The 15,294-nt window shown below is 44.8% G+C and overlaps 1 protein-coding gene and 1 long non-coding RNA gene across 8 annotated transcripts in view; one reads left to right on the top strand and one right to left on the bottom strand.

The window, feature by feature from the left end:
* Window positions 1–3,176: 3,176 nt before the first annotated feature.
* Window positions 3,177–6,008, bottom strand: LOC130533303 (uncharacterized). Its single transcript, XR_008952533.1, has 4 exons — window positions 5,854–6,008; window positions 4,212–4,427; window positions 3,981–4,111; window positions 3,177–3,798 (listed from the first exon to the last, which is right to left on the bottom strand). It is a non-coding gene; the product is annotated as an uncharacterized LOC130533303 (long non-coding RNA).
* A 97-nt stretch (window positions 6,009–6,105) lies between these two features.
* Window positions 6,106–15,294, top strand: part of ebf3b (EBF transcription factor 3b) — a 65,508-nt gene continuing 56,319 nt past the window's right edge. For 2 of the 7 annotated variants that reach the window (XM_057046555.1, XM_057046561.1), the window contains exons 1-6: window positions 6,106–6,799; window positions 7,092–7,248; window positions 7,484–7,547; window positions 7,745–7,800; window positions 9,577–9,650; window positions 11,332–11,400. In XM_057046555.1, coding sequence (XP_056902535.1) covers window positions 6,669–6,799; window positions 7,092–7,248; window positions 7,484–7,547; window positions 7,745–7,800; window positions 9,577–9,650; window positions 11,332–11,400 — 551 coding nt within the window. In that variant the 5' untranslated portion in view covers window positions 6,106–6,668. The remainder of the gene's footprint in view (window positions 6,800–7,091; window positions 7,249–7,483; window positions 7,548–7,744; window positions 7,801–9,576; window positions 9,651–11,331; window positions 11,401–15,294) is intronic. The other 5 variants (XM_057046560.1, XM_057046556.1, XM_057046557.1 and 2 more) reach the window with 4 other exon arrangements.

The following is a 15,294-nucleotide window of genomic DNA, read 5'->3' as shown; positions in this document are numbered from 1 at the left end:
TGGTGTTCTGGAATCACACGCACAACTTGGGCCTAATTGAAACACAATTCCAAAAGGCTGTTTTCGGCCCCGGCGCTGAATTGTGGAGCAGGAAACACTTAAAGACAGAGGCGGCGTATTAAAATGGATTGTAACGCGCGGCGATGTCTTGCCTCTCCAGTCTGTCTAATCACTGTGTGAGTGAAACATTCATGGTACACTAGATCAGTTCAATATTTAATTTCTCAACAAAGACTACATGATGGAACAGATGCTCAAACTTTGTATGTTCCTCATGAGAGCAAAGCTGACGATCACGGAGGCTGCTGGGGGTGGGGGTTGTTTGGATGTGTGATCGTCTTTGGGCTCTCCACCTTTGCTCCGTAGGTACGTCCAGAGTAAAAAAAAACAACAAATAGAGAAGGAGGAGACGAAGAGCGTGCACGCGTAATGAGTCAGAGCTGCAAGCAAGGATTGAATACATCAGTTGTTTACATCCAGGGGCACTGGAAGCTCAAAATACGTGCAGCCACATTAGCGATGCGCCAAGGTTGGCCTTTGCCTCCATGTCACATTTCAAGTGAAAATTTGACTTGGCATGTTTGCATAGGATTTCTTCATCTCCCTTTTAAACCCCTATGGGCAAGCTGAAGGTGAGGGGAACTAAGATTATTATCCCCCCCGCTCCTCCGCGGAGCTTTTCTTTATGCACACCCTCACAGATGTCGACATTTGGTTAGGCGGTGTACGTGGAAGCCCCAGATTATCTGGCGCTTCGGCAAGTCTGTTTAGCGAAAGTTAGGGGTGGTTACCGGCCCGCGCTCGGAATGTTCCCATGTGTTCTGGATTACGGGGGTCCCCCGCGCTCACATCTGCATACGCCGAGGGTGGAAATGTTAAAGATTGATCAGCGCCATCCGTCCGAGGCCTCGGCGCGGCGATGTTCCCGTCCGCGGGCCCAGAACTCGTCACAGGAAGCGTAGCAGATGGCACGCTATATGTCATAATGCGGCGAAATCCAACAGGAATCGACGATCGGAATCCCGCCCCGGAGTCTGCCTCTTTTAGCTCCGGCATAATCTTCCCAGGATTTCAATTGCAAAGTCAAGGAGGACGGCGGCGCACGTGGGGACTAGTTATGTGGGGCAAACGCAGGCCAAGGTTGACAATGCAAAGGCTGTGTTTATGTGCATCACATTCGCCACACTCAATGTTTCCCAGAGTGCGAGAACATCCTCCCTCGAATTCTATTCCTCTTCCCACGTCCCAGCGCTGCTCTGGAAAGTAGGCCAAGCGAGCACCAGGGCGTTGCTTTTTTAAGATGATCAGTTTGTCAGTGTGTGTGTGTGTGTGTGTGTGTGTGTGTGCTGGGGATGGCTATTCATGTGGCTCCACTCTGCAGAACAAAGACCACCATTATACAATTTGCAGCACTTCTAAGCGAGGAAAAAGGGAGAGGTTGGAAAATAGGGACAGGGCAAGTGTGGATGAAAACAAAGGCAGAGCAGAACCTGGCTTGTCCTCGAATTCATTTACCTCTTTTCCACCTCTTTGTTGCAGGAAAAGGGTCCCTTGCCACTCACACTCTTCTGCGATCGTGCTGTAAACCGCTGTGGATTATTTTTAGCTTTTGCAGAGCAGCTTTCACCTTGAGTCCCTCCGTCTTGACATCATAATTAACATTTTTGTTCATAGTAGCACCGTTCCCAATGAGGAATATCCGAATAGAATCCAGCTATTTAGCAGCAGCGGCTTGTTGGGCGCATCCTGTCAATCACCGTCACGTCTGATGGTAATCCCGGCGAATTAAATGCAAGCCCGCGCAACGTGCAGGCAAATATAGATTTTGATGTCAGTAAATCCTGCAGGTTGAGCCAGTGTGGCTGGAAGTTGGCAGTAGCTCCATCACAGGGGTCAACAACCAAGTTAAAGTTCTCCTGAGCACCGAGCCACATGCACACACACGCAAACACACATTTTTTTCTTTTTTTTTTTTATAAAAAAAGAGGCAAGGTTAAAGCTGATGCCTCCGTTTTGAAGGCCACAGTGCCCAGTGCAACATGTGCCCACATCATATTTACTGATGAGACGTTCAATGACCTTCAGAGTCGGTTATTTTTACGCCCGTTTTGCTGAACGTCAGTTTTGGTATTAATGCGCCCGTATTAAAACTTAATGGCTTCCGATTTAGGTCTGAATGATCACGTTTACCTCACGTCCATCATCTAGAAATATGCACATTTTAAATAAAGACTTCCGGAAGGGCCTACAAAGCAATGATGGACACAATCAAGATGGGGGCGAAGGTACGCTGGATAGTCGGTCCTGTGTACTTTCGGTCCAAATTTCCAGGGGATATTTTAGATGTTAATAGCCCTGAAGTGGTCCCGGTTTCTTATTTAATTTCTCTCGCCTTCTTTAAATGTAATTCGCCCACAGATTGCGCCGCGAGGCTCGAAACCGCGCAGGAAACTCTCTCATCTTCTCCGCAGCAGAATGGAAATGCAAATCGTGCGCACGGGCAAATGCCCTTGACAGAACTCACCACCGCGCACAATTAACATGAGCGCTCAGACACAAGTTAGTGACGAAATGTGAGGTCACATCAGCGGCGTGTCAGACAAAATCACACTTTTTGTTCCTACAATCGGGATAAATTTATGCATTTATTTAAAAAAAAAAGTCAAATCAAAAGAAACATAATAATAATAATAATAATAATAATAATAATAATAATAATAATAATAATAATAATACTTGTATTCATTTTAAAAAGCTAATTGTGTAGGCGTCGCTGCATTTTATTTTCCGGTCTGCTGCAAAATGCTTTAAATATTTCCACACATTTCCTCTGAAATCCAGCCACCATATGTGGTCCGTGTAGGGCATGTTAGATGTAATGGATAAAGCTATGTGGAGATTTGTCTGTCTTTGTCACTGCAGAACACAGCTGCTTGATATCGGCACCATGATCTCAAGTGTAACCAACGAGGGGCGCTGTCTGTCTATCAGCCGCGGCTGCCTGGCACCAACAGCCTCCGCCATTGATCTCGTCACTCTTTACCAATTATCTTTGCTTAAACTGTGATTGGAAACACCGAGTCGATTTTATTTTAACAAAGGCCTATTAAAAATAGCCCACTGAATACGCAAGGGCAGTTTTATATCAGACCTTAAGGAGAATCATTATAAGAGCATTTTACTAATGGAATTTATTATCATCATTATTATTCTTTTAACAATTAAAATGTGCTGCACATACGTTTCAAAAGTGCAGCAAAAACTTGTGAACGTTACAGCTAAAAGTGAAATTGCGTAAAGGTGCTCTCATATTTCCCCTCACGCGTGTGAATAAATTTATGAGGAAAACTGAAGTTACGCAGAAATCTTCCATCTCCACACAAATGCGCGAACACTGTAAGTTGCTGTAAACAATAAGTGGGCTGTCTGCCTGTTTCTCCCGTATAGAAGTGATGCGTTTAACTGAAGGCGTGTGATTAATATTTCATGATGAGAGGATCACTTTAAAACAACCTCTGTGATAAAGCCGTGAGCGCACTTGCTTAGTGGCTGCTAATAATAAGATTTCTCTCTCTTTCCGTCCTCTTTTCTTTTTTCCCTGCCAATCGATTCATTAGGAAACAATGCAGGTGAGCATAATGAAAGTGTTGTCCCAATAAAGTGCATCGATGGACAGCTGGGCAGCGGCCGCCTGATTGACTTTGGCTTGACATCTGGGAGGCCCGCTGGCCCCTGGCACGCGTATAGGCTGATGTCGCCATTTACATGCAAATTTAAGGAGATCATGAGGTCCTTGCCCTGTAAATTCACACATACACACACACACACACACACACACACGCACACACACACACAAAAGAAGACGTCACCCTCAGTGCGGTCGAGGCTCATCCCGCCGAGACGGGAGTCTCTCAAAGTCATCGTGGACATTTTTTACGGGGGGGGGCACGCGTCCAGGTTCAAAATACCAGCGGTCGCACCTAAAAATCTTGTGGAGGGAATTCATTCATTGTCGTGGCGGCTGCCCCCGCCTCATCCACTGGTCATTTAGAGCTCCAGCCTGGCTCGTGTGCAGGGGTCGGCTTCCCCACACTTGTCGCCCTCCACTCACCTAAGAAACATTTAATTATAATTTAAAAAAAACCAAAAAACAAAAAAGGGGGTGAGGGGGGAATTAAAAGAGATGTAAAAAGACCACCCCAGACCCGCACCAGGGCAAACTTTTCCCTCACGCACGCACACACAAGCCGGGAATCCACATTTCCTTTTCTTTTGACGCGAACGCTTTCACCTAATGATGGAGAGCGCATTTTCCACGGTGTGAGCCCACCACGCAGATGATCCCACAGAATGAGCTGAGACGGATTCAGGCTCCGAGCCTCAGTGTGTGCAGCAGCTGACTCCCTCTCTCCACGTCCAGATGGCTCCTGCACACAGATTTGCATTCATTTTCCTCTAATATCTTCAGAAATAGCGGGGCAGCTGCATTTGTTGTCAAATACGGTTTAAAACTCCCTTTCAGGACAGCATCGTTACCTACGTGACGGCTGTGGAGATCCATTTTCCCTCTCCAGTCAACAGTATCAGATCTAAGAGGATTTGTCTCAAAGTCTCCTAATTTGATAATCAGATTTAAATCGCCCTGGTGCGTGTAATCAGGGGTTAACTTCTAATAAGCGGGACGCGAAATCGTACAGAAAAGGCAGAGTTGTGCGCAAAAGCGAGGATAAAGAGCACTAAAATCGAAAGGGCGATTTTTTTAATTTCATTTTTCCAATAGCCCGTTTTAATTCCTGGCTTATTGCTATTATTTTCACCACGTTTTGTTTTCAATTGAACAATAAAAAAAGAGAAATATTTGCATTTTGTGACCCAGCAATTTGGCAATAGATTGTGTGGAGGTGAGAGCAACAGCTTATAATTCACTTATCTTTGGCAGCAGCTATTAACCCTCAGCACCAGCTAGATAGATTGCTCAGGATACAGCACACATCTCTCTTCCTCGCACCCTCCCCTCGCTCCCTCCATCCTCTCCTCCTTTTCACCACTAATGAACCGAATTGCTCGCCTGCCCCGTCCGGACAGGGTCGGATACGGAGGCGGTTGGGCTCTTTAAAAATGATGAAGATGTTCCTGATCTTTTTTTACGGGACGTGCGTAAAATTTAATAAAAAAGACACAGAATCGTTTTCCTTAAGTTTGTTTAATGTGATAAAGAAGTCTTATATATATTTATATATTCAGAGGTCAGAAGATCGGGCTGTGTGTTCTGTAAATGGCAAATTGATGTGATTGATTCCACCTTAATAAAATGGTTGCTAAGAAACTGATGAAACTTAGCTCATATTTCACGCTCGGCAATAAATGCAAATAAACACGAAAAAGTCCATAATGGATTGTATTTTTAACAAAAGCAAACCTCAATGAAAGCTTATTTGAATGTATAGATTTAATATCATATCTAATTTTCTGAAATGAGCCTTTTATTTAATGATTACAACAAGACAATCTTCGTCGGAGTTTAACAAAATAACAACATATCAATTAAATAAAATATGATCTCTTAATACTGAAACTTATATTCGCAAAACTACCGATATGCTTCCCGATGCACTGAACAAATAATCTCATCAAGTCAATCTGCAATAATAATGGCCGGTTTAATCGAATAAATATGTCGGATGCTATTAATTTTAATCCAATATAATACAATTAATCACAGAATTTGCTGTCGTTAGGCCAACTCTGAATAATAAGCGATGATATTATGTTGGGTTTTTTTTTTTTTTCCTCATTATGTGTGAGGGTTACACCCGGCTGAATTTTCCATATCATTAAAAAAATCAAACTCACCACGTATAGGGCCTAAGCAAGAGGAAAAGTGGAGCGAAAGAGTGTTTCTCATGGCTGCAGCACTATAGGGCTGCGCTTCGGCGGCGCAGCGCCACGGCTCGACAGGAACCGTCAGCGCACCATATATGGTCAAAACCACGCCCCCTGTGCGTCATATTCTGACAGCGCCTCTCCCGTGGGTTTAGAGTTTTGGCTCCCGGGAAAGATTTCAGTCCTCGGGGAAAGAGGGCTTAGTTTTGCATGTTCCCATCCATCGTGCACGACGCGAAAAGGGCCCCTTATCCGCCTCTCCTGTGTACGAGGAACACCTCCGCTGGTGATCAGCCTTTGCCTGTGTTTGTCTTGTGGAGAAGCAGCAGCACCTTTTGCAGGAGTGGGGTTTTTTTTTTACTCAACGAGAAGTCCTGAAGGTTTTGGATGCGGCGCTTCAGGGATGTGGGCACTTTGAGAGCAGCATCACCCACAAACACAAACAACCGCCATCGATTTTTCTGTGAATAGCACGAAAAAAAAGAGAAAAAAGCGGAACAATAGCAACACACACAAAAAAAATCCTGTCTATTGAACAATTCACTTTTCCAGTCTGTGGATACCGCTCTAACTAAGTACAGCACTTTGAGAATTGTTCACATCGGACGGACTGAAGAGGGAGGCAAGACCTGTGGACCGGGTTTTCCCTCGCAAGTCGGCTGTCGCGACTTATCCCGTGAAAAAAAAGAGAGACAACCCAAAGGATAACGCGCTTGGACGTTTATTTTCCCCCCTAATTTCGCAGGAGGCTGTTTTTTTTTCCTCCCCCACGCAAATCGTCCTAAATGTTTGGGATTCAGGAAACTATACCGCGGGGTGGGACGACGATGAAGGAGGAACCGCTGGGTGGACTGAACTCGGTCCGCTCCTGGATGCACACAGCTGGGGTGGTGGATGCACACACGGCCGCCCAAAGGTACGCATGCCAAAAGCATCTGAATTTTCTCACGCATTCCCTCCTCATCATATCGACCCCTCAATCCCCTGAATACTCTGTATCAATTACGGTCTCCCAATAAATGCCCCCCCTTCGGCTTTTCCCTTCTTTCATTACATCAGATTACCCATTATTGTGACAAATCAAGAAATCTCCCCCGTACGCTCGAGCGTGCGCCTGCATCTCCAATGTTTTCCATCAGCGTCTCCATCATCTAGCATCCCCGGTGTCCGCTGCTTAACCGAGATGGTCTCTTGTTTTCTCCCCGCAGCGGTGTCGGCTTGGCACGGGCACATTATGAAAAGCAGCCCCCTTCCAACCTCAGAAAATCCAATTTTTTCCATTTCGTCCTGGCGCTGTATGACAGACAGGGTCAGCCGGTGGAGATCGAAAGAACAGCTTTTGTGGACTTTGTGGAGAAGGAAAAAGTAAGATTTGTGTTTTAGAAGAAAAAAAGACTTGCAACCGTGCACTTAATCGGCATATGCACCGAAATTATGTTCAGCAAAATTGGATTGCTAAGGGAACTTGTCACGCGTAAAATCGATTAAAATTGTAAATGTTTTGTCGGTCTCTTTTTGAAAGCTCTTTGAAATATTTCCCACCAACAGTTGATGAGACTTGTGTAACGGTGATATTTTTGCTAATTGTTGTCTCCTGCAGGAACCAAACAGTGAAAAAACTAACAATGGGATACATTACAAACTACAGTTATTGTACAGCAATGGTGAGTTCGTATTTTGGAAACACGTGCAAAAATATACCCCCGGAACATCTGTCTGCATAAAAAAACACGTGTAAAATATTCCCAGCAATTAACGCGAACTGCTCTAACAATCTTCCCGTTGCACCGTGTAAATTTTATTTTATTTATTGAGTACAAATCTTCCAAATTCACGAGCTGTTCTTCTTTCTCTTCCCCAGGCGTCAGAACAGAACAGGATCTTTACATTCGGTTAATCGATTCCATGACAAAGCAGGTAAGTTGCTGTTGCACTTTTTCTTTCTCTCTTTTTCTCTTTTTCTAAACCCACAGTGCAACACGGTGCACCGTGCGCCCTGTGCACAACCAACGCGTCGTGGAAATTGTCGCCCCAACAGCAACAAAAAACGATAATGGTGGTAAAAAAAAATCAGTTGTGTCAAAATCAAATTACCGGTGTAACGAGAGCAGACAGCCTCCGTTGCGGTTGTTTATGCGTGGCCGTATCATATTTCAAGACTCTAAAGTCAATTTTAGTCTGTCAGATTTAGGGTTAGTTGCGGGCTCAGTTTGCTCAACATTAAATTTTAAACACTTCTTCTGGTCTAATATGAGCTAATACGAGCTCTCCCACACAGTCAGGGGTGACAAAAATAAAATAAAATAAGCTCATAAAAAATATATACCTTTATATTAAGTTGCATTTCATCCCCATTTCTCCGCAAACATCTGCCTGGGTTTTAAAACCCAGCGTGTAAAATATTAGTAGCGCGACTCAATTAAGCCAACGTAAATATTTGCAATTGCAAGGATAATTATGGAAATAAAATCAGGAGCGGTTATTTCTGCCCTGCGATTCCAGTTTCTCTTTTTTCCCCCACCTTTGCCTGCGAGTTGAGGTGCAGGATTCTGCAATAGAGCCGTGAAGCCTGGACCGGTGGTCACAGGCAACATTCCTGCGCGAATGATCCGAGTCAATGACGCGGAACAAGCAATTTATGGATTTGTGTTTCTACAGCTGCGAATAGCCACATAAATCAAAGCAATATAGATAATCGGCTGGGAAAAAAGAGGAAAGAAATACATCAGGTTAAATAGGACAGCTCTGAGGAGCGACAGTGACGCGACCTGGTTCAGATGTGTCACTTCATAAAATCCAATCAAAGGCGCGTGGAAATGTGCTGAAAATATCAGGGATGATATTAGAAAAAGCCCCCGGATAACATAAGACGCTGTTTATTTTTTAAAATTTTAATTTTTTCCCTGCTTGCGTTTCAAATTAAAACAAACAAATAAATAAATAAATGCAATTTCTCCCTAACGACGGCGTTTTGTCCCCCGCCGGTGCCGGTTCACCATAGGAGCAGTAAAGTGTCTATATCCTCAGAAATGGGGGAGAAGAAGGAGGGAGGGATGGAGGGAGGGAGAGAAGAGCGGCAGAACTGATAGCTCCACGCCATCTGTTTCAGCCAATGCTCAAAAATTACTCAACCGTACCGCCAGACACCGCTTTTTATCCACAGAAAGATCATTGTTAGCGGCTCAAAATAAACAACAGATTGCCCATTAACACTTTCCCCCAAATATCCCCAGATTATAAGCATATTGATGACACTTCTATTGGATCTCTCCTTAGGAAAATCTGTCTGTCCCCCCCTTTTATTCTCGGTCTGTCTGTCTGAGCCACGGGATATTATCGAAATTAATAAATAAATAAATAACCGGCATTTATCGTAATTATTCTGGTCAGTGTGCTATTTTTAATTGTATTGAACGCGTTGGTGAATTGCTGCTTTTATTATGAATATTATTGGGTGTGTTTTGCCGGTTTTGGACTTATTAATTGATAGGATGATCAGAGTGCGGTATAAGCAGGTTTCTCTGATGCCCTTTGCACTGGGGTAATATATTCTGCTGCCCTGTCATCAAATGCGCTCATGGCCTAATTTATTTTTCCTAAACCAGCTCACATGTGGGTCTAATTATTTCCGAGTTTCTCCGAATTAACGTGTTTGGATTTTCACTGTATTTCCATCTCATTTGCCCCTCAAAGGCCATCATCTATGAGGGCCAGGACAAGAATCCGGAAATGAACAGAGTGCTCCTCACCCACGAAATCATGTGCAGGTAAGCAGGAATCCTCATTTAGTTATTTGCTTTTGGAGCATTTCCTCTTCCCCTGATAAGTTTTGTCATTGCTGAGGTGGTGCAGCAGTGCAGGCTATCCCATGGGTCCTTCAGGAGGGGAGGGGGGACCGATGGGGTGGAGGGGGGGCTCCTGTCATTTCCAACTTTGATATGATGTGATTCAACTTTGATATCAATCTAAAGGGCAGTGACAGTGAGCTGACTGTCATTAGCAGTGAAGCCAGAATCAGCCCATGAGGTGACACATCATGCAGGTCATTTTATTCCTCATTTATACTTTTATATTTTAAGGAATCAGCCTCCAGACAACGTGTTTCCTATTAGTTTCCATGCATCAGCTCTCTTTCACCCCCCCCCCCCCCCCCGCTTTAGTTTCTGGTCTGATCCCACCTGTCAACAATGATCAGCCGGCCTTTTAGCGTCATTTAACCGCATAAATCTCAACCTCTCATATTGCGCCGCCATTCAGCGGTGTCACTGACGCTAACGGGAGTGGGGGGAAGGGGGGGGGGGGTGTAGAAGGCGCCTTTTGTTGTTATTGTGCAGCCCGGCGCGAGCTTTGTGGACGCTGAATTTGGATACTGTGGGTTAACCTCTCCTTTGTTGCACCGGTGCATTGTCGGAGTCACCGGTTGAGAGGAAGTGCAGCAGGAGATCTGAGAATCATTTGTCTTTCTTGTTTTTTTTCTCCCCTTTTCTGCATAAACTCATCACTCACGCTCCATTTCTACATGCATCCATCACTTATTTCTGACACTTTGAATACGCTCGTGCTGCATAGGTAATATTTTCCATGTCAGGAAGAGGTGTGACGAGCTGATGAATAAGGAAGTCTCGTACTTAATCAGATGAGAAGATAGTCATAATAAGAATAATCTTGTTTTTTTTTTTTTAAAGCCTAGTTTTTGAATTATACTTTTTGCTCAAACACTCTGCGGTGCCTTGGCTATAAAGCACATCTTTATTATTGCTGCTGGAGAGTCATGTAAATCAGACATTTAAATAATGTGTTGTTGACTATCAGTCGCTTCACACAAAATCTTGTTTTTCTCCCCCCGCCATATGGCATAAATCAATCTTATTCTCATATGTTTATATGTTTTCATTTCAAATGGAAGCCGGGGATGATTTATTTGTTTATTTTTTTGCACTTCTGATTCAAGTCCCAATCAAAGACGGGCAAGGCGGCTAGCTATAGGCTGGAGGGGGGGGGCTGAAACATGTGGTGGAAGATAGATTAGTGCTTTTGAGGCCATAATTGATAAATGCCCTGCAGAAATATTGGTTGAGGGTGGCACCTTGCATCTCCCTCAGAAATAGCAGCTTGGCAATTAGAGGTAAACAAAAGCTGAAGCTGTGAAAAGTGACTCCCCTGCCTCCTGGCCCAATCCCCACTCCCCTCCCCTGCAACACTAAGCCAAACAACACAACATGTTGTTTTCACCAGTTTTATCAGCCATCAGCATCAATGAAATGGTGAGATTGAGTGAAGGAAATCTCAGGGCAATTCCCCCCCCCACCCCTTCTTCCCCAACTATCAAAATTACTCCGAGGAGCTTGATAAATGTATGTGCTCGTGTGTGCATTATTAATTTATTTATTTTTATTTATGTAGCATCGCCCGCTCTCACACGCACTTGTCTCTCCTTTTATTTTGCAGCCGATGCTGTGACAAGAAAAGCTGTGGAAACAGGAACGAGACTCCGTCAGACCCCGTGATCATTGACAGGTAGGCTCCTTCTCTCTCTTTGTGAACGAGGGGATGAGTAAATGAACGAGTGAGCGACCGAACGGATGAGTGACTGAGTGGGAGAAGCCGGTGAACAAACGAGCGCCCTCCCGGCGCGCCAGACGGCCCAGTTGGGCTGAGTTGCATCTTATAGCCCACAGTGTGGGAACCGCGGGTGATTCTCTGTGAGCGGCCGAGGGGCGTCTTTCCCAGGTACCTGTGCACCGAGGGGCGGTCACCACCTGGATAGGGTTTGTTCAATCACAGGTGGTTCAATCACAAGAGGATCATGCTGGGAAAATACCTAATTAGCTTAGGCAACTTCGCATTTACTTGGCTGGCTTCCCCTCTTTGTTCGCAACAGCGACTCTTACACTGTCAATAGTTGTAATTTATCGACTGTTTCCTCCTCTCAGTTGTGAGCTGGCTGCTATTAAAGTTTAGTTTCAGGAGGGATAAACATTTTATGTCTGCCGCTTTGGGCCCTCATCTTTGGGGAAGTGGCATCTGCCACGTTTTTATTCCCTTCACCGCTTCCTAAAGAGGGAGAATAAATGCTTTTCTAGGCTCTGACATTTTGCTCACACTGAAACTATACGTCCTCGTCAGTTTGAATATGCTTAGCCGCCTCTGTGTGTGTGTCATTGTGTGTGCGTCATTGTGTGTGTGCTGGATATAGGGGTTGAGGTAGGGGGTGCAGTTAAAGCGTCCATCTCAATGTAACGCTCACCACGTAGCAGGGAGAGACAGCAATGCTAATGTTTGACTAGCCGGAATCACTGTTTGCTTAGCGGAGAATGCCTGGTATCTGACAGAGGGGACAACTCTCTTATTAGTAATCAAATAGGGCTGAGCAGTTGTTGCTGCCACTCCACTCCAGCGGCTTCTCATGCATCAGGAAGTAGGAGCCGGCTGCCCTGGGAGCCTGGATGGATTACCAGAGCTACTGGTGTCTGAACTCAGAGCCACACAGACACACGGAGATGCAGGCTGAGACAAGGGCACAAACATGCAGACGGTGACACGCGCTCACACGCATGCACGCACCCAGTCGTATATGAAAGAGGTGTGGAGGACGACGTTGGTTCCCCCCCCTCCCCCCGCCCGCTGCAAACATTGTCATGGAACTTGAAATGTTGTCGCCTCCACTTTTATGTTCGCTCTGCGCGTCGTTCCCTCGCCGCTCGTCGTTTTAAGGTCCCGCGCGAGCATTGTCCCTCAATCTGCGGGACAAAGGATGTAACATAAGTACAATAGGCAGAAATGAATGCATGCAGAATTAAAGTTTTAAAAAAAGAGGGGTGGGAAGGGAAAGGGACAGGGGGGAAAAAGGAGCGGATGGATATTGTAAGCTCAACTGGCTCAGCCAGGGCTCGGGTTTTCATTGTGACAAGTCTGAATAGGAGTAAAGTATCCCTTTCCTTGCACAATGAGCAGCTCTGTTGAAACACAAAAGCATATGTTCCTCATTAGACCCTCCCATTGTCTACATGTTGTAACTATGAGCCCGGCAGCTCACCCGACCAGACCCACACAGGTTCCCAGTGACTGAGGGGTGCTAGTGAAAGGTTGCAGGGTTTCGAAAGAGTTACGGACGTGACCGGAGAGCGGGCTGTAAGCTGGCTATGTCATGTTATTTATTGCAATCACTTGGCTGTTCCTGCTGTACATATGGGCGAGCTTTTAGTGTTTTACAGCCATTTTTGTTACATCTGTCATTTTCTCATGCACATCATTACAGGCACCTGTGCCGCAGTCGCTGCTGGCAGAAGCTGATTATTTCCAATTGAGGAGAACATAGTTGAGTGACATAAACCTAGAGGAGAGGTCTGATTGTTGAATCAGGCACGTCTCATCTGTCTACAATTACGGCGTGAAAAAAAAAAAAAAAAAGTCTCGCACTGCCACATTTCCGAGAGAAACAGTAGCATGGCCGAACCTTAAGAAGCAGATTTTGGAGTGAATCATTGATGGCATTGGTTCGCCGTAACATTTTCCCAGATGGTAAGAGGGGAGAGCACACACAGCTAGCTTGGCATCTAGCGAGACATTAACTGGCGTTCCCATGGATCTGGCATATCCAACGGAGTTTGGGAAACTTATCATTCCAAATGTGTCCTAATTTCCTGCGGTCAAGCCAGACATCTGTTTACCCTATTTTCTCTCTGAGTTTTGATGCAGATTTTCACTCAGATTTTCATAAGAGGAAGGATTCTCTTAAAAAAAGAGTTGGTTAGATATAGACCCAACAGCTGTCACAAAGTTTCAGCACCGCTCGCTCTTTAAATATTTCAGCACTTACATTTGATGCCCCTTGCATTATTCATAGTCTTTTTTTGGATGAAGAAAGACCCCATTTTAGCTACATTTGGGCGGGTTTATGTGTTCTGACTCTAAAATTTTAGCTCTCATTTCATTTAGCATATTCTGCCCCTACAATCTCACCGTTACATTAAACGAGTGAAACACTGAATTCGTGTGAGCCTAATTTACCGCTCGGTGTAATAATTATTTTCAAATTTTAGAACCAACGCGGCTACAGATGTCACATTTATAAGTTAATGGTGCCTTAAAGTAAGTGGGGGGGGGGGGGGGGCACAATTATTCAGTCAGTAATTTGAGTCTTTAGAGTTATAGTGATGAGTTACTCGCGATCTGATTAGACCTTCTCCCATTTACAGTGCACGCAGTGTATAACTAAACACAACTCAATTTGCTATGACTCCTGGTCTGGGATCTGTCTTCACTCGCCTGCATATTGACTTTGTCTCTTCTTGTGTGAAAGATTAGAAACATTGTTCAGGCTTCTGCATGGATTTTGTAATAAAGCAGCACATGTTGTTGAAAAGAAGAGAAAGTGACTCATCCTGCGCGTCAGGGTCGAGAGGTCACCTCCGACCCTGACAAGCTACAGAAATCCACGCACGCGGGATTGAAACGAGCGCGGCATTAACGTGCGTTCCGCCCTTATATGAATTTCCAATTGAATGAGTGTTCATACAGTTTAACATCGTGTGTCAGTTTTACGCCGCCATTCACAAACAGACGCCGGGCCAGATCTAAAAGCGTCAGCTCCGTTTATTCCAGTTTCTACGGCGCTTCCTTTCACTTCCTGTCACAGGGGTCAAAGAGCGCTGACCTCTGGAGTGCAGCCCACTCTTGAATAATTCATGACATTGACTTTTTTTTTTTTTTCCTCCCTTATTTTCCTCCTTGTCTGCTTTTTTTGGTCGGCGTGCCTGGTTGTGCTGTGGGAGGCTTTTATTCATTTAGCTCATTTATAAAGGCCTCACCACACCTGTTTGTGCGTTAATGCAATTAAATTTTGGCCTAATGTAAATTTTGCTTAGCTTCCGTTATGTCCCTCATTAGCGAGCCTGTATTTTCTAAATGACTTTGCGTTATCGTTCATTTGTGGAACACCTACGAGGTCATTTCCCTGAGTGCACTCGACTTGTTGTCAAGTTGTTTACCAGAAAAACAAAAGACCGCAGTCTTAGAGCGTCTCACATGTTGTTCCCTCGGCCTCCTAAGAAACAAATCGGAAAATTTGCGCGCTCCCATCTGGTTTTTGCAAAAGCGTGATTACCTCCAAAAGCTGAACAAATGCCAGTATTTATAAGGTCAGCCCTTTATGTGGAAATGTGATGTAAATGAGAATCAGCGAAAGGGGACATTAAACAAAATTAAATTCATTGTCTCCTTTAATGTCATTTACATTTTTGGCTAAGCCCCGGACTGTCAAAGAGGATTTCTAAAACCATTTTAATTGCACACCGGCATCAGGGAAGAGGGTGTGTTCTCACCGAGCGGCTGTCGCGATGACCTGCGAGGAGAGGCCGGTTTACGGGGCGCCCAGACGATGGGCTTTTTCCCCTTTTCTTTTTTTTTTTT

Source organism: Takifugu flavidus, chromosome 11 (genome assembly GCF_003711565.1).
Source record: "Takifugu flavidus isolate HTHZ2018 chromosome 11, ASM371156v2, whole genome shotgun sequence".
In the NCBI taxonomy this organism is placed as follows: domain Eukaryota; kingdom Metazoa; phylum Chordata; class Actinopteri; order Tetraodontiformes; family Tetraodontidae; genus Takifugu; species Takifugu flavidus.
Note: the sequence above shows the minus strand (reverse complement) of the source record. Positions and strands in the feature narration are given on the sequence as shown.